The sequence below is a fragment of the Plodia interpunctella genome, chromosome 9 (assembly GCF_027563975.2).
Source record: "Plodia interpunctella isolate USDA-ARS_2022_Savannah chromosome 9, ilPloInte3.2, whole genome shotgun sequence".
NCBI lineage: Eukaryota > Metazoa > Arthropoda > Insecta > Lepidoptera > Pyralidae > Plodia > Plodia interpunctella.
In genome coordinates, this window is record NC_071302.1 from 9,832,059 (window position 1) to 9,859,585 (window position 27,527).

General features: G+C 37.6%; 3 protein-coding genes across 5 annotated transcripts in view; 1 reads left to right on the forward strand and 2 right to left on the reverse strand.

The window, feature by feature from the left end:
- Window positions 1-433: 433 nt before the first annotated feature.
- Window positions 434-7,844, reverse strand: LOC128672704 (uncharacterized protein). Of its 2 annotated transcripts, none has more exons than XM_053750006.2 (11): window positions 7,719-7,844; window positions 7,356-7,512; window positions 7,056-7,243; window positions 6,335-6,562; window positions 5,937-6,109; window positions 5,518-5,743; window positions 4,733-4,883; window positions 4,053-4,283; window positions 3,579-3,645; window positions 2,719-2,824; window positions 434-2,052 (listed from the first exon to the last, which is right to left on the reverse strand). In XM_053750006.2, exons 2-11 carry the CDS (start codon window positions 7,510-7,512, stop codon window positions 1,945-1,947), a joined length of 1,635 nt encoding a protein of 544 aa, XP_053605981.1. In that variant the 5' UTR covers window positions 7,719-7,844; the 3' UTR covers window positions 434-1,944. The 2 variants fall into 2 exon arrangements, with proteins under 2 accessions (XP_053605981.1, XP_053605980.1); XM_053750005.1 differs by having other exon boundaries at window positions 4,053-4,298; window positions 7,719-7,842.
- A 791-nt stretch (window positions 7,845-8,635) lies between these two features.
- The window catches only part of Apc (APC-like), a 56,228-nt gene continuing 37,336 nt past the window's right edge, over window positions 8,636-27,527 (forward strand). The window contains exons 1-3 of one of the 2 annotated variants that reach the window (XM_053749819.1): window positions 8,636-8,746; window positions 10,283-10,350; window positions 10,633-10,707. The gene's annotated coding sequence lies outside the window, so the exon portion shown is untranslated. Of the gene's footprint in view, window positions 8,747-10,282; window positions 10,351-10,632; window positions 10,708-17,334; window positions 17,640-27,527 lie in introns of those variants that run through there. The other variant, XM_053749817.1, reaches the window with a different exon arrangement.
- Window positions 20,073-27,150, reverse strand: LOC128672576 (uncharacterized). Its single transcript, XM_053749822.2, has 2 exons — window positions 26,935-27,150; window positions 20,073-21,966 (listed from the first exon to the last, which is right to left on the reverse strand). The coding sequence occupies exons 1-2, from the start codon at window positions 26,940-26,942 to the stop codon at window positions 20,202-20,204; spliced, it is 1,773 nt and encodes a 590-aa protein (XP_053605797.1). The 5' UTR covers window positions 26,943-27,150; the 3' UTR covers window positions 20,073-20,201.

Below are 27,527 nucleotides of genomic sequence, written 5' to 3' on the forward strand. Positions count from 1 at the left end.
TTCTATTCGAAAACAAAAAAAGCCCCGTCGCTTTACATGATATGTTATGTCCTACATTTTGTCAGTGTTGATAAATCTAGGAAAGGAATGAAATCAACTACTAAACTGCATTGGCATGGGGCATGCCAATATAATATAACAATCATTTTCATAACTGGTAGGTAAATATACTTTCCTGTTTAACTTCCTTCTGACTTCTTTTGTTTTTCTAAAACATTTTTAAGTACACTCATTCCACAGGATTCTCGTTACATATTTATTACTCATGTCATTACATAGTCACACTCATTTGTTCACCTGTATCAATCGACTATATTAATGTAATAGTGAGAGAAACATTTTCTCGGCCCTATTATTGAATAAGAATTTGTATTGTATCCTTTTGTAAACGCTGTTGGTTTCTTTAATAAATAAAATAAAATCAACTAACAAAGTTTTTAACGCGTTTTATTTAAATAATATTAACAACTATACATAAACATACCCTCATGTACACATATTCACTTTGTCGCCCATTTTAAAACATTGTTCTGAAGATTTGAAAGAAAATACTCATTGACAATACTATAATGTCGAATTTTGCGAATGTATAAAGTTAATTTTATAATACATACGGTTTGGTTACAAAATTAGCTAATCGATTAGAAACAAGTATATTTAGAGTTCATACAGCTAAACGAGGCCTGCGAGTTTCACTTGGCACTGTCTACCCCGGAAGGTATAGACAGAAAGACGTGATAAAATACATATTTAGAGTTGACAGACGGAGCACAAAGTATAACTCAAGTCACTGATTGGTCTCCACTCCACAGCCAATTTGTATGTAGGACTCAAGTTTTTTGCAAATGCTCTGTACGAATTAAAAAAAAATCTGTACGATTTCATCATTTAAATATTTCAATTTTTAATAAGCGGTCGCGAAGTAGTCCCTCGGGCGCCAAAATGTGGAACTATCATGTCAGCGACTAGCGCTGCGTGGTCTTTTTGCATGGCACGGGCTTTATTAGTTTCCGAGTAGAAATAAAAAAATATTGTTGACCTAGGTGGCGTAGTGGTGCCCGTCCACTCTGGACGTCCTGGATTCGATTTCAAGCGCGGGAAGATATTTGTACTTGTACCATATAATAATTGTCTGCGGTTCTGGGTGTTGTTGTACGGGCGTAACGGGCATAACGCAAAACACAGGGGTGTGTTTTGCGTTATGCCCGTTTCACTGGACCCACGGTACAACGTCAGTGGTTAGTGTGAGCCATTGCATTGTCCATTTATAAAACACCAGTATAACTTGAATAAATTGTCTTATGAGCGAACATATTTTGGTCATATGTCTGATTGTCTTTTCTCTAAAGTCATAATCTCATTTGTTTTACCAACAGGAGGTTTGGTTCATCTTTATTTTGTTTATTTAATTTCGTAAAGACTGTTCTCGGATTGGTTTTCCTAATATATTTTTAATAACAAAATTGATCTAAATAAAAAATAATAATTTAGCTATTTTCTTTGCAAAAAACGTTTTTAAAGAAAATATTTAATAGGTTCTAACCAGTGGTCGATATGTGTAATACATACTTTGTGAGTTTTTGAACATATAAGTATATTGAGATACAAACGTGTCAATTCTGGATATTACATTAGAGGGGGATGTTGGAGCGCGATAATAAAGCTTGAAGTAGATAAATGTGACGTAAATGTCAATCTAGTAACATAATGTACCGACCTAGTGTGTTGAAAAATATTACTTTATTCTGCAGCTTCGTCCGAGTTCCTTTCCTTTAGGAACTACGTGTTTTGGGAAAAGATTTCTAATTAAATCAAACTTTAACAGTTTATCTTCAAATATTTTCTCATTACAATATTAGTTTAGATACCTACCGCTCACAAACAGCAAGCTAGATTAAAAAATAAATTTGTACAGTTTTTACACATTGTCTATGGTCCCGCACGCTACGCTTTGACTATGGCCTTCAGTTTCTTCTCTATGTACTGCACTCGGGCGACTAGTTTGTCCTTAGGGTTGTATTCTGAATACGGGATTTGTAGCACTTTGAAACCCTAGAAACAAAAATACAGTTACAAATAAACAAACAATTGTCAGATATACAGTGTCACTTGTGACGGTGTGTGGAACTGGACACATAGCCTTGCTAGTTCGTAGGCTTCAATAGTACTGTTGGGTTATACTATAGTATACTAGATTTTGCCCGCGGCTCCGCCCGCGTAAATTTCCCACGGGAACAGTCATTTTTCCGAGATTAAAGGTACCCTATATGTTCTCTCCGTACTTCCAACTATATATATGTAAAATTTCAAGAAGATTGGTTGAGTATATAGAGAGTGAAGATGTAATAAACAAACAAACTTTCGCATTTATAATATTAATTAGGATAGGGTTGACGTCAGGCAAGCGGTCGGCCGTAAAATACCAGCTGATTTTAAAATAAGGTTAATTCACAGGTCACAGGCCTAAATGAAACTAGGAATACGTTAAGATGACATATATATATACAGGGAATATTAAAAATATCAACTACCTGTTCCACACATAGCTTTCGCTTGTCAACCACATTGCCTATCATTGGAACGTTTATTAAATAAAATTTTACTTTATTGTTAATCAAACATACATGTATTTAATCAAGTGCAAATATTTGTAACGAATAGTAATTTTTAGAGATTATATTTTATAATAATAATTATTACAAATAAATGAATTCTTACCTTAAGTTCTAGCATCCTGGAGTAGAGCTGGTGGACGCCGAGGGGCACGGCGACTCTCCGCGTCATGTCGTGGTAGTCCAGACCCAGCACCGCTATCCTGAATACACTACGAAACGAACAAAGAGTCCACATTTTTTAATCTATATATTTTCACGATCATTATATGTGTCTACTTGTGACATTTTTTGTATACTTTTCGACAGTTATGCATAATTAAAATAAAATAAATAAATAAATGAGGACAAACCACACAGATTGAGCTAGCCCCAAAGTAAGTTCGAGACTTGTGTTATGGGATACTAACTCAACGATACTACATTTTATAACAAATACATATATAGATAAACATCCAAGACCCGGGCCAATCAGAAAAAGATCGTTTTCCATCATGACCCGACCGGGGATCGAACCCGGGACCTCTCGGTTCAGTGGCAAGAACTTTACCACTGCGCCACCGAGGTCGTCATTTTTATATTGCTAGAAGTAAAAATATATAAAAAACAATAATAGTAAGCCCTTCTGGCATGATAAGGACCAATACTGTCTAAATAAGTTTCTTTCGGTATTTATTCTCAGAGTGCTTAAAATTCCATTAGAATGCGGCTTTTTGAGAAATGCCATATAGAATATCATCTCATTAAACTTTAAATTCATTAAATATTATATTATAAATAAATATTAGTGTAAATTTATTTTAGTGCCAAAAAATAGTCTACAAATTTGTGGGGGATTCCGGAGTGGAAAATAAATAACATATGATGTTAATACTTCACATATATTATTTTTCAATTTTTCATAATTTGACAATCACAACTTGCGGTTGCCTAGACTCCATAAGGGCGGCCAAAGTAGCAGCTTACCTTTTGTCATTTGCAGCTTTTTCTAACGGTACTGGATGGCATTTCGCGTCCACAGCGAATTCGGCGTCTGTCATACATACAACAGCTAACTGTAATCTTACTAATATTAAAAATTACTAATATTATCATTACTATTTTTTCTTTCTAATTACTTTAAAATGATACATATTGTGCGTCGTTGGATTTTGCTAAATAAATAAACTAGCGAACCAGCCCGGCCTCGCACGGAATATAAGCTTCCTCTTGAATCACTCTATTCATTAAAAAACCCGCATCAAAATATGTTGCGTAATTTCAAATTGGCTGCTTATATTGTACTCAATTAAAACTAAAGAAATATTTTTTTATTATGTTTTTTTTTATACATGTAAGGGACAGACAGACAACGGGAAGTCGGCGGTAAACTTAGTTTTACGTCAATAAGTGATGTGTATCTAAATTGATAGATAGATTTAAAATATGAACTATACTCACCATACAAGAATCCCATGCCGGAGTTGCAATCCTTTTTCAAAAACGACTCCGCCGATACTAAACTTTTGAACGTGTCCATAATGCTCTGGACATAGAGCGCCTTTTCCTTTGTAGGCACCAGCGGCACGCCCACCGAGATATCTTCGGGCAGTCGCGGCGTGTGCGCCGGCACTGTGTGGCCCACGTATGCGTCGATCGTCATCAGTTTGCGACGAGACGGGATTGGAATTTCTGAAAGAATCCCAACTAAAATTATAAATGTAGTTTGAAATATGGAGAAGGACATAGGGTTTCACCTGTGGAAAAACAACTGTTCCCGTAGAAAATTTACGCGGGCGAAGCCGCAGGCAACAGCTAGTAATATATAATATTTGTCAGGGTGTTTAATGAGAAGAGAATACACGACATTCGACCTTACGAGGAATAGCTAAAGTTCATATTAGGATGATTACTAGCTTTTAATAATTTGTCAACAAACTTTAGCGAGCAGAGAGAATACGCGACTTTGGACCTTACGTGGAGTACTTAAGATACATATTACACTGACATCCGGTACAATAGTTTGTTAATAAACTCTGGCCACAGTGTGTACGTAGGTGTCTCGCTGTATTCAGTATTAGTAATGAGAACACGCGACATCAGACCTTACATGAAGTAATTAAAGATCATATTACACTGACCTCCAGCACACAATAATTTGTCAATAAACTCTGGCCGCAGTGTGGACGTGAGGTGTTGCTGTCTCGCTCTATTCAGGGTCAGCAATGAGAAGACCAAGTCCAGCCAGCTGGAAGCTCGGGTCATTTCTTCTTCGTTTATTGATAACGCGGCCTACGAAGAAAGTTAAGACTTTGTTATTATATCAGTGTGGTCTTTTTTTTCTTTTGTGTCCTCATATCTTACTCACCTTCAGAGTAATTTCTGAGCAAGGACTGCGCACAAGTCAGACTTAAAAAATAAATTCGCATGATTTTTGTTCGTACGACAATGAAAGACGCATGATTTTTGTTCAGAACCCAGCTGATCTGATTATCAAAGGAAAAGGGATCTTCTCGCACAGACGATATGCCACTATTGTTTCAACATTGTTTCTTATGTGCAGGTCGTGGCGACATCTACCGTGCTCGAAGCCGACTAAACGCAACGATGATCCACACAGATGCTTCGTAATAATACGGACAGATGGCGCTATGGTGTAATCATGCTCAAACCGATAATTCTAGAACGCACAAATAAAGTTTTCAAGTTTGGATGCATATATATTTACAACATGGGATCCGCGCGGTTGCCCAGGCAACATACATAGCCTGGCACGAAGATCTTTCCTTTGTGGTCCAGTCTTCAATAATTTGTCTACAAATTTTGGCCACAGTGAGAACACGCGTCATTGGATCTTAGTTGCTAAGGTTATATTACATAAAGTTCACGTAACAAATCCGTAAAACCTCTCGCTACAAGGTGATACCTGAAATAGTTGTTCAGTCTGCGGCGGTACGAAGTCCACGGTAGCCAATGTGACGACCGCGGCGGCCACACACTGAGCGCTGCATATGCTTCTGTGTGTTTGTATCCACGTGCATAACGCCGAAAGCGCTGCCTCGTGCCTGTACTTTAGTAGTCCGAGAGAGATGACGATGGAGTTGACAGCTGCTGGCCGATCCTCATTTGATGGAAGGCTTTCTATTATGTCACTGAAAATATATACTTATATTTATAATAGCTGCGCCCCTGCACTACTCCCGTGGGAATCTCAGTATTGAAAGTATGTGATTAAAATTAATTTTACAAGCGTTTACTTTTTAGCAAGCTACTTGCAATGTATGTTCAGATGGGACATACATTAAAAAAAAACAGTATTCATGAAGTAGTTATTAAAGACTTTACTTGCATATCCTATCCAAAAGCACTGGATCGGGAAAGTTGAGTGAGACCATAGAGAAAAGGAGATCAGCTGACTTCTTCAGGTCAATGACCTCTGTGTGCTTGATGATGTTGTTAGAGAGAGCTCGGAGCAAGGGCGTGCTTCTGCGGCCTTTCTGTTGGAGCGCCTTCATTACCTGAATGGAAAAAATATTTGTCATCACTGATTATATCGTTTCATTTCTGAAATTGATTGCACAAAATTACAAAATCATTATATATATCCATAAACCATGTGAACTTTTCATAAAAATCGTAAAATTAACACCATATTATTTCTTATATGTAGCTGGAGCACGCGCCTCCGCACGCGGACCTTGTCATCTACCCTATTCTAAATTTGAGTGATTATACCCACATACCTTTATCATCTGTGACAGAGACAAGTTCCCAATCAGTCTGGCAGCTTCATCATCACCTGTGATGCCCAACACTGTACTAAGATCCTCCGCCATGGTCAGTGAGCTCATGGCATGACTCGTAGGCGTTCGCGCTAGTATGCGACATAGCTTGAGGAACCGTGGGTCTTTCTCAAAGTCTCCGAGTTTCACTTTGTTGTTGCTAGACCATTCTGAGAGAACTGATACCATCTGGAAGATAAATGTATGAAGTTTAATATCCAATGTATCATTTAAAATGTCATCCGTGTGTTTCATGATAAATATTATATGTATAGATAATTAGACGTTTATGGTGACTGTTTAGAATAAATATTTCAGACATAATAATTATATTTTATGTGATTGATGTGTTTACCCATGCCATATTTACTAATTTGCATGACAGTCTTTGGCTGTCTTTACAACATGATTTTCATACAAACTTTCAAACCCTCCGCATTATAGTCATTTGGTGGTAAATTTTCGAAAAAAAAGTAGTCTCAGTTGGAAATGGGATCTTGAACTAGTTACATGCATATGAAGTTTCATTGCATTAAGTAGACAGACAGACAGATTTTAAATATACATAGTAAATTATAACCAATCTGATGATTGTTTTTATAATTATTATTTTCACAGAATTTCTCAGAAAATACAATACAGCCACCTGTACCTATTTTAAACATTATTTAAAAGACATTACCTTCAGTGCATGTCTTCTGGATATAACAGAATTTTCAGCAACCACAAGCAAGCTTTCCACATCTGTCGCTTTGATTATCTGTGTGTCCAGTTGTTGGGTCTTACTCTGTTTCACTGATTTTGGGCTTGGCTTCCGCGTGTCCTCCGTCTCTGGTTTGTTGAGGGAAGCAAATGCTGCAGCAACTAAGCCTAAAAACATAGTTAATAGGCTTAACAAAACGAGGTTATTATAATTGAAGCATATACAACAATAACTAAAAGAACAAGAATTGAAGGTTCTGACAAAAATATTTTCGCCAACCTCTGTTATCTTCGGGAAGTGACTGAGTCTGCTTATCAGACAAACCTCCGGCACCGTCCAATGATTTCTTAAAAACCACAGTCCCTGGACTTGAGTAATTCCTTACAGATGCACGGGTACTTAACCTCAAAATAAATGAACCGCTGAATTTCAGCATCTACGACAGAAATGTAAGTATAAATAAACAAATTCAAGGAGAGTATGCATAAGCCTTTATTAATCTCTATATATACAATGTAAATCAAATAAATATTCCACAAAAAATTGCAAAATACACGGTCTTACATCACGACTCAAAAAAATATATTTAAATAAATAAAAATATATTTATTATAACAAAACTGATGAAAATTATAAAGATACCTTGTTTGAGATGCTATTTTTAATTACTTTATACTTTTATAGTTCAATTATTTTTAAATTATTTACAAAATAGAATCTCAATTTTGATGTTATTGACAGAACCATGACACTTGACAAACTGACAGTCTAAAAATATGATGACATTGACAGAAGATTTGAGTGTTGCCAAATTTCAGTTGTAGTTGCGCAACCGCACACATCAGGTTAATCAAGAATCCAAATCCGAAACTTTTTTAAATGCACTTTTTTCCACAGATATATAATGAACACTTATATATTATGTGAGCTTCTTTCATACAAAATATTCACTATAGACTTAGAAAGATCGCGCGCGGGTCCGGTTCACATCGGTGCGAGCCGCCCGCCGCCGCGGCACATAAGTTTCTTCCTTTTTTGAAGGGAAAAATCTAATGATGACGTTGTAGGCGCAGCGTTCGCATGGAATCTTCATTCGGTTTCAGATGATCGGATTTAGCTTATATCCATTAGTTGCATTTGACGACTTCGGTGGCGCAGTGGTAAAGTGCTTTCCCCTGAACCGAGAGATCCCGGGTTCGCTCCCCGGTCGGGTAATTATGGAAAATTATCTTTTTCTGATTGGCTCGGGTCTTGGATGTTTATCTATATATATATTTGTATAAAATATGGTATCGTTGAGTAAGTATCCCATAATACACACCAGTCTTGAACTTACTTTGGGGCTAGCTGAAACTGTGATTTGTCCTAATATTTATTTATTTATTCTACTACACGTAGTTATACTACTAGTAACGTCAAGACAAGTTAGTCAAGCCATATATGTTTTATATATTTGTGAGCTATATAGATAATCAAAATCGATTAATTAAACATGTTTAATCAATCGATTGTATATTTTAATCAAATCAAAATAAAACAGCTCAGCTCTTTCACATCACTATTACTTGACAATTGCTTTGCAAGGCGGTTGTGCGTGGGAGATTTGTTGTGATACTTTTGTTGTTATTTTAGAAATAACAGTGAAACCAGAGTTAATTAATATGAAATTGGTAAGCTTAATCATATAGCTTCTTGTTTCCTATGTTTGTGGATCCATAAAATTCAACAACAATTGTTAAATGCATATTTTGAAGGTAGGGTTACTTATAGGTTCATTTTTCTTGTGTTGTGTTTCTTTTTGATTTATTTATAATTTATTGATCGTATGTGTTCATAATCTACTTTCAGTACACATTTTCCAATATTGGAATATCTAACTGTGTAATCATCCTTTGAAAAGACAAATTCTTCATGTACCTATGTGTTCTATACTACGTATATGAAGATTACAATTAATTGATTCTACCTTCTTATGAAATTGTTTCCCTTTTCCATCACGATATCATACTTACATGGTGCGCAGAAGTAGGTATTCCAACGATACCTAACAAGAAACTAATTGGAATCTATCAATGAATATGCAATAACCTAATATAAACTTTTCATTGTTATCTTTTGGGAAAATAGTTAGCGTTGTTATTACAACATTCCCTGTGTAAAAGTATGACATTATTACTTAGTAGGTTTATATTGTATTCCCTTAGTAATAGTATCCTGTTAATTAGGCTTTTTCCAACCTGTGTCTTGTTTATATGAATCTCATGTATGTTAAAGATAAATATCTAGGGTTGTGGACCCTAGGCTCTGACACTCTGCGGCTGAGGAATTAACTATGATGGAGTGTTATAGATAACTAAATACTTTGTTGTCAAAGAAATAACTAACTCTTGTCAGATTTTTTTGACAAAACTGATAGCAATTTTTCATTGCATATTACTAAAGTATGTATCTTTTTAACTTGTAGTGTTTTTTTAAAAAAAAAAAAAAAACTTGTAGTGTGTGTGACTTGCTATAAAGAAATCTGTATTTGAGTAAGGATCAGTTCACAATCCTACAAGAAGTCCTGTGCTGGGCCAAAATGGTCAAAAATAAATTAGTCACACCCAAAGACACCACAAATTGACCTCCACCTCTCAAAGACAAAGATCAGCTCTGCTCCATGAAGAAAAACATTGTACTGAAATCTGCACTCTTATTGATTATTAAGTTTATTAATTTGTATGCGACTACCTGCCACTAGTTGGCGTTAGGTAGTAGTAAAAGTCATATGTCAGATTCTATTTGACACTTTAAATGAAATCTGACCTGACTCCAGTGTTAGCAATTATACACTTGATAAGCACCATGTCATAATGAAATAGAAATCTCTGATAAGGGTGGCTGTCGCTGAGTTAGTTTAACATAGTTCTTATTTATTTTTTCTATCCATTGTTCAAATTTTAACTTTATATATTAATTTATTTATATAACTACAATTGTAATCTGTGTGGTCAATTATTGAATAGCAATCACTTCCCATTGTCATTGTCTTTGTATCTCGCGCCTGCATCTAGGTACCTTAAGGTCACAACTGAAAATCAGTGTATAGCCCCCCCGGTAATAGTACCGCTGAGCTGTGTCCTTTTTGTATTGCTGCAACACACTCCTATTTGTGTTGTGGCTACAAATAAACATTTTATCTATCTATCTATAAACTTTATTTTCAGGCGGGGGCTGTCGGCGCAGGAGCGACTCTTTGAGGCGCCCCGCACCCCGCCCCCTCCCGAATATACAGGTGAGGAAAAACTTTTCTTCATGTAACCAGCGGCCCGTCCCGGCTTCACTTGGGTAAAACCCTGATAAAAAAGCAGCCTATGTTACTCCTGAAGTTTTTCTATCAAACTATCATCTATTAAACTATTATTATACTTAGGTTTTTCTATCAAAATCAGTCTACTGGTTTTTGAGTTTATTTATTACAAACAAAAATACAAATCTTTTCTCTTTAAAATAATAGTATAGGTAGTGTGTTAGGGTACCGTACCAAATATGAAGATAATGTTTTTTTTTTAAACAGATATAAAGGAGGGGTGGTTCGTGAATGTCGTGGTGCTCCAATGGATCACTTACCAGCAGCTGCTATTGTTAAACGGTTAGTGCATGTTTATGTACAAAACTAACTGGTGCTCGCGGCTCACCTCACAACATGAAATATCGTGTGTTTTTTCACCCCCCCCATTACAGCACTTAAGGGGTTGATGTAAAAAAAAACCTATTCCAAATTGTATAGAACTGTGGCTGAGTCGACGCATAATACAATTGACCCGGTCTATACGCATTACGCATTCGGATTCTTGCATTTTATAAAAAGAAAATGGAGGTATACAATTTTTTATATATATTCTGTATATTTTACAAAGTTTCCGAAATTTATTCTTGCTTCAACGTGCATACAAATTTTACGTTTCGGTTAATAAATAGTATATATGTATATAGTAGAATGTGCAATCGGATAAAATATTCATGGGAAATGCAGATAAGTCTCAGACGGTTCGCTGTAGACCACCATGTTTTATTTTGCGATTCGCGTGCATTCGCCGCGATCGATACGCGGGTCGGGGTTCGGTTATGTTCGGCTCAGCACTTTATGGCTTGCCCCAATGCCGAACTCTCTCGAATTAAAGGTTAAATATCATATACGAAAATGGGAAGTGTCCTTTCGTTTGGATTATAAGGATGTATGAGAAAATTTTATTCCAGCTGTATGGCAAATATTTCTGTTATCTTTTTAGTTTAGTATTAGTGCGATAGTGGAAATTTTGAGATAAACAGTTGGATATGTCTTCAATTACCTATTTGCTTACCAAATTGCTTCAAAAATAGTTCAGAAGTTTTGACGTGAATGTGTAACGCATGCCATAAATATATTTTCACTCTCAAAGATTTGACGACCTCGGTGGCGTAGTGGTAAAGTGAACCGAGAGGTCCCGGGTTCGATCCCCGGTCGGGTCATGATGGAAAATGATCTTTTTCTGATTGGCCCGGGTCTTGGATGTTTATCTATTATATGTATTCGTTTTAAAATATGGTATTGAGTTAGTATCCCTTAACACAAGTCTCGAAATTACTTTGCTAGCTCTATCTATGTGATTTGTCCTAATATTTATTTATTATTTATTTAAATATTTCTTCTTTGCGTGTCCATGGCAAAACCGAAAACGCTGGTCACTAAATACTCTTGCTAGAACCAAGTCACTTTAATGGCTTATCAGAAGCTGCCATCAAGTCGACCCAAGTACAGGTCTTTTGGCACTATAAATGTTAATTTCTTCATACATCAAGAATCAAATTTTTAATCTTCATGTTTCAATCGCCATAAGACTACAAGATACAAGAATTATTCTATAAACAAACACAGGAATTATGGACAAAGGACAAAGTCTTTTACCAGCAGTGGGACACTAATTAGGCCAGCATAATAAAACGCATTTCAAGCCACGTGTCAATTCCCAGACTTATTATTTCTCAATCATATTTGGTGCCCTCCGGAATCGAACGCGGACGTGTGGCAACGGTTCTCGATACATCACCAGGGGGGCAGGGGAACTAATGACAAGTTCATGTAGTTTTGTACTTGTATTTGTAGAGGGTTTGGAGGGATTTTATACTTGTGTGAAATGAAATTGTTAATATTTAGTAGTACAATAGTTTCTAACTAGTCTGAGCAGACTAGTAGTAGAGCACTGAGCAGTGACACTATAGTTTTTTCACTACAATTGGCTTCTATGCAAATTAGGCAAGTCAGATACTTTTTGTAATGTTAAAAACAAAATTGTGGCGCTTGTATGACAGTCATCATCATCATATCGAGTGTGTTATTGCTAACACTGGTGTCAGATTTTATTCAAGTCGCCTAAAGGCATCTGACATGACTTTTACGACTTTTTACGCTCATCTAGTGGCAGGTAGTCGCATACACATTACACACACTAGTGAACTTAAACTGTCAACCAGTGTGCAGGTTTCCTCACGATGTTTTCCTTCACCGGAAGCAAGCAGGTCTATGAAAACTACTATATATGAGTCAGATTGCTATACAAACTCATATGGCACGAGTAGGATATGAACCTGAGACCTTTCGATCCACAGGTGGGCGTCTTAACCATTACACCACCACCGCTTCGAATGTATGACAGTGATGTGTTATGACGTCACGATTTCGGAGTCTAAACACATTCCTAATATATGTACTATGAGAAAAAAAATCGTAAATCATTAATTGGTAAAAGTGATCAATTAAACCGACATTTCTATTCGGTAATTTATATAAATACATGCATATTTTTTACCCAGTCAAGTAGGTAGCCAATTTCTATTCTCAATCTCAACTACTAAATCGGTATTCCAACCAATAAATTCCTCTGAAATACCAATATTTTTTGTATATTTTCGTATTAATATAAGCCACATTAGGGACATCAAGGAACCGTTGAGAAAAAATATTGAATAAAAAGCTGCATAAATAAAAGAATAAGGAAAACATAAAAAATGCATGCTTTGCTAATAATACAAACAAATAATAGTCTATGAATTCCTCGATACGGCGATTAATAACAAAAATCACAGCTGTTTCACCCCCCATCCTTCACAAATATCACAATTTATTATCATCCCCGCGTTATGAAGTAACGAAGTTATCAACGTGTTAGGGTTATTTCCAGTGGAGAGGAGCCATTTTGATTTTTCTTCGCTCGCGGAGCAATATGGAAGCTTAAAAGGGATGTAGAGGAAGGGTATCAAATCGAATATCTAAAAATATTTGTAGTATGTTAAAGTTTATTAATAAATATATAGGGGCAAACCAAACAGATTAATTTAGCCCCAAAGTAAGTTCGAAACTTGTGTTATGGTATACTAACTCAACGAATAATCTATAACATACTTATATAGATAAACAACCAAGACCCAGGTCAATTTGAAAAAGATCATTTTCCATCTTGATCTGACCGGGAATCGAACCCGGGACCTCCAGTGTAGCAGTCCGGCATGGTGACCATTAGGCCTCGGAGGTCGTCAAACAACTATAAAAAATTTATGACGATCGTTACATAGTGGTCTAAAAGCAATAAAAAATCTTCGCGTCTCAAACTGGAAATCTAACCTAAACAAAATATAGCTCCATCCCTAACCACCCTTAGCATTTAGCCTCCGGGGGATTATCTCTGATGTCGCGTCAAAACGCTACACAGTCGACATCGTCGCTTAATAATCGGATTAATTTGATATTTTACGTGTGCTTGATAGTGTGCTTGATTTGGGTACAGCTATAGGCTGCAGTTGGAGTTTAGTCGGAAAAAGATAACGGTAACTTTTTGAAATAAATTGTGCATCGTAAACCGGAAGCATCCGTTTGGAGTTTATGACATTCTCTGGCATTGTTTTAACATAAAAGGCTATGAAAAAAGTATCGACGTAAAGGCGCCCCATGTCCAACTGACCGTAATTCACATTCTCCAGTTGGAATCAATACCAGACGTCACGCGCGGGTTGGTCCACGTGATGCATCATGAGGCAGCTCGCGTGAGCTGGCCTGCCAATTTATGTCGACTGTTCAATAGCAGAGGGAGAAATGGCATATTGGTAAAGTCCTTGGATTAAGGGATGCGATGTGTATAATAATAAATATATATTAGGATATATCACACAGATTGAGCTAGCCCCAAAGTAAGTTCTTCGAGACTTGTGTTATGGGATACTAACTCAAAGATACTATATTTTATAACAAATACATATATAGATAAACATCCAAGACCCGGGTCAATCAGAAAAAGATAATTTTCCATCATGACCCGACCGGGGATCGAACCCGGGACCTGTCGGTTCAGTGGCAAGAACATTACCACTGCGCCACCGAGGTCGTCGTTGTATGTAATAAAATAGCCTCGTTTGTCGGATCAGCACTAAATTAAACTGTAAAAAATATTGTGGTATTTATAACATCCATCGTCTTGGGTAGCGCGAAGCATACCACACAACATCACCACCAGGTGGTGTCAGAATACTGGTGTATCTCCAAGGACCAATTGACTGGTCGGATCTTGGAGACTTTACTTTGGTAGTTGCGATTGTTTAACTTGCTCATGTTGCATTTGCATCCTTTTTTGAGAAGAAATATATATTATCACACCTATTTCTCATGGGAGTACGCAGTCTAGGTATTCTCACATGTCACGATCCTGGCAAATCACACATGCTACCAATATACTTATCACTCCCTTTCGTATATGGAACGAAATGTTTTCTGAATTGTAATTACTGGATCCTTTATTGATGACTTCCTCTGACCTTCAATGAATTGTCGCATCGCAACGCATTTGTAATCGTTATGAACTAAGAGAAAGCGCTGAAACAATTTGATATAGTAGTGTTGGCAAAATGGAATGAGAAGAATTTCTATCTACATGTTTCCTACTGAGTTATGTTTGATAAACTTTGCCCAACGATAACATAGCTGCTTGGGTCAAGCGGAATTATTGCACCTGTCCTATATAAATTTAATAGATAACTTAGGTAGTTTTTTATTGTAAAGTATACAGTGTTTAATAAAAGAACTTGTTTTTACGATGATATATTTTTCACTTGTCAAATCAGAATTTACAGTATTTTTTTAATGTCCTCGTGTCCAACTGTTGAGCTGCCTTCCACAAATCTCTATCGATAGAAGCCTGTAGATCAAGTCCAGCCTCAACCAATATACGATCTTGGAAAATTAATCAGATGAAAAAAAAATCAGGACTCGAGTGGGAATCGCAACCACGCCCCTGCCTAACAGGGATTTCTATCATCAGAAGACAAAAGTAAAGATGACATATTATACGTAATAGTTACCGATTCAAGAAGAATACAGTCAGTAGATGAAATTACACCCTTCTCATAAATTGCACGAATTTTCAGAAATAATGGCGACTGTGCTTTACGACCTCTGTTAAATAATATCCTCTACTTGGATAGAAGATAATGTCCGGTGTATCGGTACTGAGTTTTTATTTTTTTGTTCTTTTATGGTACTGAGCTCAGTTTGATTTTAATGCATTGAAACAAATCACAATTGATAGTGATCGGCATATCTAGTTTTGACAGGTGGTTCACAACCTTGATTACTGAAATCCGACGCGATTGACTTTGATATGCGAATTCAGGTTAGATTTGCATAACCACGAACGCTCGTAATCTGGTATCGCATAACTTATTGATATAATTTTAATAATAAGTAATGACTTATTATCGGTAACACGATAAGTAGAGCAATGGCTCTACTTATCGTGTTACCAGATTTTGTCATACATATAGCGCGTCGTAAATCTGACAGCCTTGAGAAGCTCATACTACTGGGTCATTTTCCTGGACGTCGCAGTCAAGGACGACCAACTAGTGGGCGTATTATGTCATCAACACGCAGCAAAATACATCAGGTCTTACAGCAGGCACAGAATCGTATTTCCTGGCCTTGTCAAGAAAGTGTCTTGGCCATGAAGATACGACTGACTGTGATTCGGATCTTAATTCCAATCCAAGCCAATCAAAGTTTAATACATCCTACTTTTAGGACTTACAATCCTACTTACAGTGTTCTGACAGTTTTTTTTCAAACAGCTGTTATAAGAAACTCGCGAGCCTCGCCTAGCCTGTTGAGTTGGTATTTACAAGTTCCGTTATATCAACCACAAAAAATCGAAGAATCCACAGCTGAGTTATGATCATGATGAATAATTCGTATGGATTCTGGACACGTACTGCCGGTGGAAGCGGTTACCGTCGAATACTAATACAAGTTATGAAAATCGCAACAAGTACAGCCTGCCACAGAGAAATCTGACCCCCCCTAAGTGATGGTGTTCAAATCGCGGTGCGTCAGATTTCTGTGGCAGACTGTAGTACAGTCGAAGAAATTGTTGATTTATGTCTTTCTTTCTCAAAGCGTAAAAGAAAACTATATAATTTTGAAAATTTGCTTGTGATTTTACAAGTGGCCGGCTGCCAATTCGCCAACTCTCTGTAGGGAATATTATCTATTAACTAACCAAGACTATTTGTCCTGTAGTGACCTCGTACGATACACAGTTTTGGAATAATAATGGATTTTGTTAGTTCAGTGGATTAAGCTGACGATAATATGGAGACTATTTATTGTATTTGTTAAAATTGGCGTAATTGTATTGTATCATTCTGTGCTGCATTATGATAATAGACATTCTGTCTCCTCCATTTCCGCTAATCAAACAATACCCCAACAGCTTTTGTCGTCGACCGTATCAATTAGAATTAGACAATGCTTATCAATCCTAGAGGCCCAGTGGAAGTTGCCACACACAAGGCTCTCGTTAGGTACCGCGGAGTTCTGGGCATTCAGCTCATATTCACGATAACATAGTGAATTTAATGAAACCCCCGGGTCTCTACGTGAAACAACGCCCTCTGTACCATTTATACCCCCATTCAAGTTCATTGCGGCCGCACCTCATCCCTAGTTTTCCCTCTAAATACAATCCCAAACAAAATCCAACGTTATTCATATAAATATTTAAATCTAAATTCAAATAAAGAAATAAGCACTTACGACGTTTCAAATTCGAACGTCAATTGTTTAACGAAAGATTCAGTTTCAAGTGAAAAGCTGCTCTATTGCGTGGTAGTTGGGTCTAGAATGGCAGGACGTGGGCGCGCAAATAACGCAGCCTCCCCTAGGGTTGGCACGGTCGATCCTTCCAGTCGCCTCGCCGGCGTGGCCCGGACACCTTACCGGACGGACATTGAAAACAAAATAATAAAAATAAATACAGCACCTTCTCCTTGCAAGTCCAAGGAGACCGGTGTCGCTTAACAAAATAATTTCGCGTTTTTAACACTAGTGGTTAATTTCGTAGAGATTTTTTTGTGTTATTAAAATTTTATGTCAATGAAGTGATAAAAGTGTTGTTCAGTTATTTGGTGATGCATCAGTGAAGGATTGTCGCGATTTAGTGCATTTTTGATGCGCTTAATTATTCAGCTTAGTTATTTTTGATAAGGAGGTTTTACAAAGAGGTACAGTTCTTGATATGTTGGGTATCGTCGTGTGTTCGCTTGTAGTCAGAATTTGCAATGATGCTTTTGTCTTTGTGGGACAAACAAGCTTTGATTTATCGTCAGTTAGCAGGAAAATTGGCATTATAACTCAAATCACACGTAGTCTTGCCAGCGTTTAAACAACGGGGATTGTTATGACAAAATTACAAAACATTATGATAAGTATAAAACAATATGATAAACAATGAATGACATTGTAATAAGCTATAATTGACTACACAATACCTTAAATGTAGAGAGATTTAAAAGTCTTCTTTCTTAATCGATAGTCTGGCAAATTGAAGTTGACGTAACCTCCCCCTCAGTGCTAGGCACCGCGTCATTTCTATTGTAGACGTGTTACATCTTAATTGTTATTTTCACATTACGTGTAAATTTACATGATCTATCAACAGCAGAAAAAGTCTAAGCCTAGCAGCTTTATCTCATATCAAACTGTTAGCAGTAGTATTGCCCACGGGACAAATTAAATAGATTATGTAAAATGTCTTTAGTGGAAATTTGATGGTTTCCGCAGTAAAAATCTTATTATAGCCTACTTCAATCTCTAGCCCTCGCAACTATCTCCACACCAAAAATCACATCAATCAATTGCTCCGTTTTGGCGTCAAAGATAATAGAGGTAAAAATGGTAAATTCCCTGAAATGTGAAGAACTGCTCGCAATATCGGAAGAGATCTAGCAGATGTTTTATACAGTGTTCTAGTTATCTAATTGATGCATCGTTGTGGGAACTGGGTAAATTTCCTCAATTTCGCCAGCGTTTTTATCGAACTAGGGAAAGCAGATAACGCTGTTAGTAATGATGCTATACAGACATGCTAGTTTGCCTTTAACAGTGTCATACAGGCCAATGAGAACGTTGAAGTGGTGAATCATCTACTAGATTGTTAATCAAGCACATTTGAGACAAACGAAGTCGGTAAGCTGAAATTATAAATATATATAATCATATTTATTGGATCTTATTCAAGATTAGAGTTCATGTCTTGTTTCGAAATATCTGTAGCTTATAAGGATGCAACATTATCTTCATTTTCATATATTTGAAATTTGAATGCCTGTGTTCTGCAATTTTAGATTTACACATAATATTTTTTGTCCAATCATTTGGACTAAACAAAATCTTTAGGGCGTCATTTTATTCTTGTCTATATTTATACAGGGTATATTGTAAACCCCGTCCACATACGAAACGTAGTGTGTTTTGCTCGATCTGCAACAAGCAACATCGTCAAATATTGTTATCTGCAGCCGACTACTGATAAAACTGTGTATCGAAATTCCGGATAATCCATAATCTAATATTTACCAATGCGAAGTTTTTAGTGGAGGTTTACGGATTACGATTTGCAAAGCACTTTCAAGCACAATTTTAGTGGGTTATAGAAGTCCTCCCTTTCACCTTTTCCCATGGGAGAGGAACCTCATTCAACTATTTGCTATATAACTTCTTGTTGAGTTATATAACTTGTTGTTGTCAAGTTGAACTTGGTTTGGTTGTTACAAGTTTAGTTAAATGAACAACTGTTGAGCAATTCCATAAATACCGCTTTAAAATACACCATTAATATATAAAAATACATTGCAAATGTCCATCTGCTTGTCTGCTTGCAAGTTACCCCGACTGCTAGTCCAGGTGTAACAGCGGCGTATTTGGCACGAATTCGTAAGTTGTTGTGTAAACCGTACCATATCAATACAGCAATGTTTACAAGCGCAATGCGCAAGTCCTGCTTGCTTGTAGCTAACACCCTGGCTGCCAGCCAGCCGTCAGCTGATTCGGTGATGTAATCTGTTTTAATATGTTTTTAAGGTATTTATTGTCGTTTAGCTGCCATAATGTATACATGGTTTCTAAAGTTTTTGAAATAAAGACGTGAGAAATGATCTTCGCTTTTTAACTTTCCTTTATGCTATCCTATATGGTTTGCTTTTTAAAATCACATGTCACGATATTTGCTATGAACCTTCCGAATTAATACTACTTGATATGTGTGGAATGAAATTGAGATGAATTTGAATCGAAAAAATCCATAGATTTTGTTCGACTATCTTAGCTAATAGTGTGGTAGCTTTCAGTTGATAGATGTGTTCCTACAGTTGAATAATTACTTCGTAACTTACATTGTCATTGTTACGTAAAAATTGACAATTGCCTACAATTTAAATAATAACCCTCAACTATACGTAGGAAGCAAAGTACGGCCGAATGCACATACACTTATGCAATTCATGTGACTTACTACATCCATCGGAAATACTGGCAATGGTAATTCTAATTTACTGCTCGAGAAGACCTTGCAAGTTTGAAAATATTAGAGATAAAAACATGTTGTGTACACAATAGTTAAGTTTACTGCAGCCGAAGACTTTAAAAAAAAACCAAAAGTGAGTATTGCGCGATGTGTCGCGCAATTCCCGGATTTGAAGGCACGTTGCGCTGACTCGGCGGCACGTGTAGGCGACTGTCGTCACGCGGTGCATCCAGGCCGGCGCTTGCGCTGCACTTTACATGTATTAGCTGCGCGTAACGCCTCCCCCCGCAGATCGGCAACTATCCGTAGGTCTTACTGAGGATATTGCCGGAATGTTGCTGATGTCGATTTTCACATCTTTAGGCTTGATGTCTTGGATACGGGAATAATGTCCATCGGGATAATCAGCCTTCGGGATATCTTCATCCTTTGATTTTGAACTTCTGCGACGGAGTTTCCAGTATAATGTCAGGATGAGGGCGAATATGAATGTTCCAAATAATAACGTATATGAAGGTATAGTGGTATGGTAGAGGCTGCTCAGATCGTTTTTCTGTAATGTCGCAGGATGCTGTAGCGATATCTTAGCGTTCGTCTCATGTAGATGTTCTAAATTGATGGAGTTTAGTCTTACAGTTGGCTGAAGCTTTGATGTGGCGAGCTCCTCAGTTGGTAGTTCCGCTATTTGTACAGCGTGTCCTTTAATACGATTCTGAACGTTTGAGATAACAAAGTCCAACGTTTTCAACATACAACTAGGCGGGACGGACACTAGATAGGTTCCTTGGAGATTCTTGTAATACTCTTGTCTACAGGATATATGTAGTCTGGTTGTGGTTGGCAGGCTGATAGTATAGTGTTGATCGTCTAGCTTCTCGAGGGCTGAGCTGGTAAGGTTTGCATGAATGAATTGACAAGATGAACTGATTGACTGGTCCATGATGAGATGCTGGATACAATCTTCATTGTCTCGAATCTTTTGTTGCAGCTCTTCTTTGCATATGTACCAAGTGTTGACCTTCGGACATTCTGTCGCTATGTACATAGAATCAGTTTCCTGAATTGCTACATAGGGCTGGATAGGGACAAGTATTTGATTTTGTTTATTAGGAGCGATGGATAACTTGTAAAGTGTATAGGTGAGAGGGGAAGCAATCGGTACCATGAAAACTATAGCTAATTTATTACCTACATAATATGATCCCGTCTTAATTATCTCATAATATTCCCTTAAATCAATGTTAATTATCTGCTCTTCAGAATAGAGCTGTCTTAATCTACTTATAGTACTATTTAACGTGCTAATATTAATCATATAGTGAGCTGTAGTTTTACTTTGAATGAAGGCTACCATATTTTCGAGATTATGGATCTCTTCATATAAATTATCCGTATTGTCTGATATAATAATAAGATATTGAGCTAGATGGGCATACTTAATCATATCATAATCTCTACTTGCATCTGAATTTAAAATATGATCAATGGAATTAGCTAACCTATTCTGATTTTTGACTATACTGTCTAGTACTATTGAGTGTTTAGCTATCCATTCCTTCCCTAGACTTATGTGTTCATTTAGTTCAGTTTCTAATTGTTTTTCATTATTTTGTAGTACTTTAATTGCATTATCATACTTTATAGCGTCTGTGTAGTCGAGGTTACCCGAGACACTCTTAATAATTGAACCGAGACCATCTACTAAACCTCTCCTGCTACGGGTGTGTTGGAAGCTATGAATTTGTTCGAGTAACATTTCTATTTTATTATAAAGATGCGAGATGTGGGGTTCGTATAAAGAAGCCGTTTTATTATTAAGATCGGATCTAAATGAATCAATTTGGGATTTAACTGAGTTTATTGTTAGAGAAATCATGTCTAAGTCAATGTAGTACAGGAAGGAGTGGTAGTGAGTGATCATTTTAGTGGGTCCAAGTTTGAAAGGTAGGATACCTGGTCCATTGTCGAGGGTATTAAGCGTCACGTCTTGTGCCATGGTCAGATGAAGGGTGATGGTCAGGAGGATCCTGTAACAACGGGTTTATTTTAGGTGTTCGCTTGAGACGTGCTTTAGCAATGGGTCCCTTTTTCCTTTTTGTGTAAATATGTATAGGCAAGTCTGCCAAAACTACATCTTGTGTGAACCGGGGTGCTAATTTTTGCCTACTAGCTACGGGGTTACGAACGAATACTTGCTGGTCAGGGGTGTATTCTTTTTCAGGTTGTCTGTCTTTGTTCCTAGCCTCAGTAAGTTGGGTGCGATTATGAAGTGAAGTATCGTTCAGCATGTTATATACTTTGTTCATACGATGTTTGTGATCTAAGATATACTGTTGGAGAAGATGTTCATTCATATCTATGCTAACCGGGTCACGTGGGTCGAAATGACCTGTAATAACGTCGAGGGGCCTACATTTCGTGAAACTGTGTATGGAACTGTTGTATGCTAGCACAGCATATGGCATAAGATTTATAGCGGGTTCATTGCGTTGCTCTAATTTGAGAATTCGGAGATGCTCAAGGATGGTAGAATGAAACCGTTCAACTATTGCATTACTATTAGGATTGTGAGCCAAGGCTTTATGGTGTTCAATCTTGTGAAGTTTAGTAAATTCCGAGAACATCTGGTTCGTAAATTCAGGACCTTGGTCAGAAATTATAGTTATAGGGACGCCATGGTGTGTAAAGAATTTGATGAGGGCTTGTACTACACTTAGGGCCGTTCCGTCTCGGAGATGGTATGCTTGTGCGTATTTAGAGAATGCGTCAACCAAAGTTAAATATTTTTCGTTTTCAGTAGTGAACAGATCAATATGTAGTGTTTCAAAAGGTTTAGACGGGGGTGGTACTATAGCAAACCGTTGCTTTATGGGGTTGCGGTCATATTTTGCCATTCCGCAGATATTGCATTCATTTATGTATTTTGATATGTGTTCCTTCATTTTGGGCCAAAGATACTTTCGTGACAGTGCTAGATAGCACTCGTTGGTGCCACGATGGTTAGTTTTTCCTTCATGATAATTTCTAATTATATTTTGTTGTTGCAAGTATTCCTTAATGTTCTCTACTTCTACCTTGGTTAAGACAAGGTCCATAGCTGAGCTTTTAAAATTTTCTTGTATAATTGGGATAATTTTGTACATAGCTAAGGGGGGAATAATAATAATGCCTGTACGTACTTTGGGGTTGACGTATTCTTTAATTGCATTGATAGTGTCTATTTCAAGATTGGACTCTGATAACTGTATAGTTGTTTTAATATGAGATTCAAATGGTTTGCTAATAGCGGGGCGTCTTTTTATGTCGCCGACTACCATTAAACATATTTGTCTGTGAAATTTGTTGAGAGGGTCATCTGTGATCGGAATTTCTAAAATAGGGTGCTCTGCACTCGTATGTGCTGTAACTGTGGTGGATCGAGATAAGGATGGACATCTTTCTGACGGTTGCACGGCTATTGAACTAATCTCCTCATTGTGGATTTCCACACGGGACAGAGCATCTGCATTAAGATTAGTTTTACCCTGCTTATAGATAACGGTAAAGTTATATTCGCTTAACTTTAACCGCCACCTAGTCAATCTAGCATTAGGTTCCTTTAGACTCATTACCCATTGGAGGGGCTTGTGGTCAGTCACGATTTTAAACTTTCTACCAAATAAGTATGGGCGGAAATATTTGGTAGCCCAAACAATCGCTAACAACTCCTTTTCAATAGTACTATAGTTTGTCTCACTATCGTTCAGTGTTCTTGAAGCGTAGGCAATAGGCTTATCTGAACCTATAGGGCCTTGAGATAAGACTGCACCTATAGCCAGATTGGATGCGTCTGTAGTGAGAACAAACTCCCTGTTGAAATCGGGATATTGTAGTATTGGATCGTTGGTAAGAAGAATCTTACAACGTTCAAAGCAATTTATGTAGTCAGGGTTGTTAAGAGCAATTTTGGAACCTTTCTTAAGACACTGTGTCATGGGCTTAGTAATCCGGGCAAAATCGGGGATAAATTTTCTATAATAGCCAAGCAGACCAAGAAAACGTTTGATTTCTGTTGCTGTCTTGGGTATTGGGAATTTCTGGATAGCCTCGATTTTGTCGGGATTAGGCTTGATACCGTCTTTGCCAATGATATGACCAAGGTAAGATGTTTCCAATTTTAAAAATTCAGACTTATCCATCTGAATTTTAAAGTTGGATTCCCTTAATCTGGCAAATACTTTTTCCAGGTTCACCATGTGCTCCTGAAGTGATGTGCTAAAGACGATTATGTCATCCAAATAAACCAAGCAAATGGTGTTTTGCAGGTCTCTGAGCACATTGTCCATGACACGTTGGAACGTAGAGGGTGAATTTTTCAACCCCATGGGCATACGCAAAAATTCAAAATGCCCATGCTCTACGTTGAACGCTGTTTTAGGGACATCTTCAGGGCTCATTTCTACCTGATAGAATCCGCTTGCTAAATCCAAGGTTGTGAAGTAGTGGCAGTTACCGAGCTTATCCAACACATCCGTGATGTTTGGGATGGGGTACTTATCATCAATAGTTTTTTCATTTAGTTTTCTAAAATCCACTACTATACGCCACTTGGTTTTGCCGGAGGCATCCGTTTTTTTGGGCACTACCCAAATCGGAGAGCTCCATGCGGATTCTGATGGACGGATTATACCCTGTTCTAACATCTTTCCGATTTGCTGTTGTACCTCTTGCCTATGGATAAAAGGGTACCTATAGGTTTTCGTGTAAATAGGCACTTCGTCAGTAGTACGGATGTGATGTTTTATCTTATTCGTAAATGTGAGAGGCTCACCCTCTATATAAAAGACATCCGCATAACGAGAACAAAGATTCTGTAAATTAATACGTTCCTCATCATTAAGATGGTCGGTACGTAAACGAGAAAGGACTTGTTCCACTCGTGAAGAGTTTAATTGTCCATTGCCTATGCTATTTATATTGAAAGCCTCTGCGTTAATCGGCATATGCATTGAAAATATTAGATCATTATTAGTTGGATTACTGATCTCTATTATACCGCGATTTTTTTTTACAATAGTAACGCATTCATGTACTAAGCAATTTGATATAGTTTGTTCAGGAATTATTACTTCGCCGTCACATGTGTTAATTGGGACTTTAACTAATTTTGACGAGTTAGCTGGGATAATATCTTCGTACCAGTTACAGTTTCGCGAATTATACATATGTATGGGAGTAATTGAATTCTTTGTATTAAGTGTTTTCGTTTTTAGATCGATATTAGATTCCCATTTATCGAGTAGATCCAATCCTATCAAACCGTCAAAATAATCGTGAAATCTGTAAAGGAATAAGGTAATTTCGCCACTGTCTTTAATTTCAGGGAAGCATGGTAATGTAACTGAATAGTCACTGCGAGTGGTTGCATGTACGTTAGAAATTTCTAAAGGGTCATATGTCAAGGGTATGTTAGGGTAATATTTCTCTACACTCTCAGGACTAATAAAAGATTGATTAGCTCCTGTGTCTATAAGAAATTTTAATGGTGGGTCAGATATACTTATGTACGGGAGCTGTCGCTGAGTCAGTAGATTAACTTCTATTTTTGTTTGTCTGAAGGACTGCCTTTGTGAAAATCCTGCTGGTCATTGCCACACGAATTTTCAGCGATCTCACGGGGTTCATAGTAAGAGGGGTAGGTTTCTTCATTATTATCATAAGGGTTGTCTGTTTGCTCGTAATAGTCTAAGTCAGGGTTGGTCACGAAATAGGGTTGGTTATCGTATGAGTCATTATAGGGATCGTACTGATAGTCGTAGCACTCGTTAACATTCATTTCACGAGTTTTGAAATAGTTGGAGGGTGGTGGATTACCAAACCTCCTCCAGTCATGTCCAGATGGGGGTAGTGGTTTAGGCGCAAAGTGGCTAACACCACTCATAGGTCGCGGTGCGTTATTCGCATTTTGGGGTCGTTGGGGTAGAGCGAAGACATTGCTGCGAGGATTATAATTAGGAGGTGGAGCACCAAATATCTGCTGAGTGCGTGAAGGTCCGCGATATTGAATATTTTGATTACTAGGAGCACTAAAATTAGGTTTCCACATTATAGGTGCACGGGGTGCAAATTGCATAGGTTGTGGCTGTGGGCGAGAGGGCCCAGGCATATTAAAAGTAAACGGCTTATTATGCGAAATTTGTTGCGGTGGTGTATAACCTGAATTATTTTTACTAAGAAGCATATGGTGAGTTTTGCCTTCATTTCGCTGTTGCAGATACAAGGTGTTCATTTCCTCGTGAACAAATTCAAGCGCCTTCTCTATGGTTTCAGGCCTCATGCATCTTATACGCGATCCTAACGGATCTCTTAGACCGCGCAAATATGACTGTAAAGTAAGTTTCTTATACAATTCGCGTTTAGATTGTACGGTAGTCTGAATAGTTTCATGTAAGCTAACGTAAGTCATAATAGTGCTATAAAGATTTTGACATTTTTCAAAAAATTCTTGCGGGGTGCATGAGCCCTGAGTCAGGAGTGCAAGATCATTATAAAGTGAGGTTTCATCTCTCTGGTCAGCAAAATTATTGATCAGAGCGTTGCGGATACCTTGCCAGTTATCTGGTACACCATTAGAATTTATAAGGCGAGCGGCAGACCCAGTCACTTTATTTAAGATCCCGTTAATTAAGGCCGCATTTATAAGGGCATTATCTGATGAAATAAATTGTTCTACTAACTGATCACATAAGCCAATGAATCTCGTTAAAACATTTGGGTTACCATCAAATTCAGGCACCAGTCGAAGGGCCTTCCAAATATCATCTAGTTGTGCCATGTTAATTAACGAATTAAAACTATCACTACTTTCGTTTAAATTTAAATTTCTATGGAGGTCAATATCTCTACTCCTACTATTACTAAGGGTCCTCGATTGCCTCGGATGGAAAATCTTGGATAAATTAAATTATACAGGAAAATAAAGGAAAGCAACTCTAGAATGATTCTAAAGTACTCACATATACATATCTTGGTTTTTCTGCTGTATCAATGTTCGGATACACCTCCGGGCTGCAGATTCCGTAGATTCGACGATCTCGATGAGGGCTGGAATGCCAGTCAGTCACGCGGGACTCGAACCGGGATATAGCGGAAATCTTGTCGCGCACGAACTGACTCGAGATCCTACCGACTGCGCCAGTTAAGTTTACTGCAGCCGAAGACTTTAAAAAAAAACCAAAAGTGAGTATTGCGCGATGTGTCGCGCAATTCCCGGATTTGAAGGCACGTTGCGCTGACTCGGCGGCACGTGTAGGCGACTGTCGTCACGCGGTGCATCCAGGCCGGCGCTTGCGCTGCACTTTACATGTATTAGCTGCGCGTAACGCAATTGTAACACGTAAGATCTCTAGGAAAGAGCACAATAATTGAAAGAAAATGTGTGTTGCATTCATTTATGTCCACGAGAACCTAGAATTTGAAGTGCATTTGAACATTGTTAGTTCAGCGCCCCCATTGGGTGTGGCGGCCATTTAATTAAGCGTCGCATGTATTAATGGTGCTTCGTTTTATTGCCTCGAACTTGGTGCTTCCGTAGCTGAAAGGTCGTAAA

Excerpts from the sequence above, each read along its gene's own strand:
- LOC128672704 (XM_053750005.1), bottom strand. The coding sequence starts at position 7,512 with ATGCTGAAATTCAGCGGTTCATTTATTTTGAGGTTAAGTACCCGTGCA. Across the intron at positions 5,744-5,936 it reads CTTTTGGATAGGATATGCAA|TGACATAATAGAAAGCCTTC; the intron begins GTAAAGTCTTTA and ends ATATATTTTCAG. Across the intron at positions 4,884-5,517 it reads AGACTGAACAACTATTTCAG|GCCGCGTTATCAATAAACGA; the intron begins GTATCACCTTGT and ends CTTTCTTCGTAG.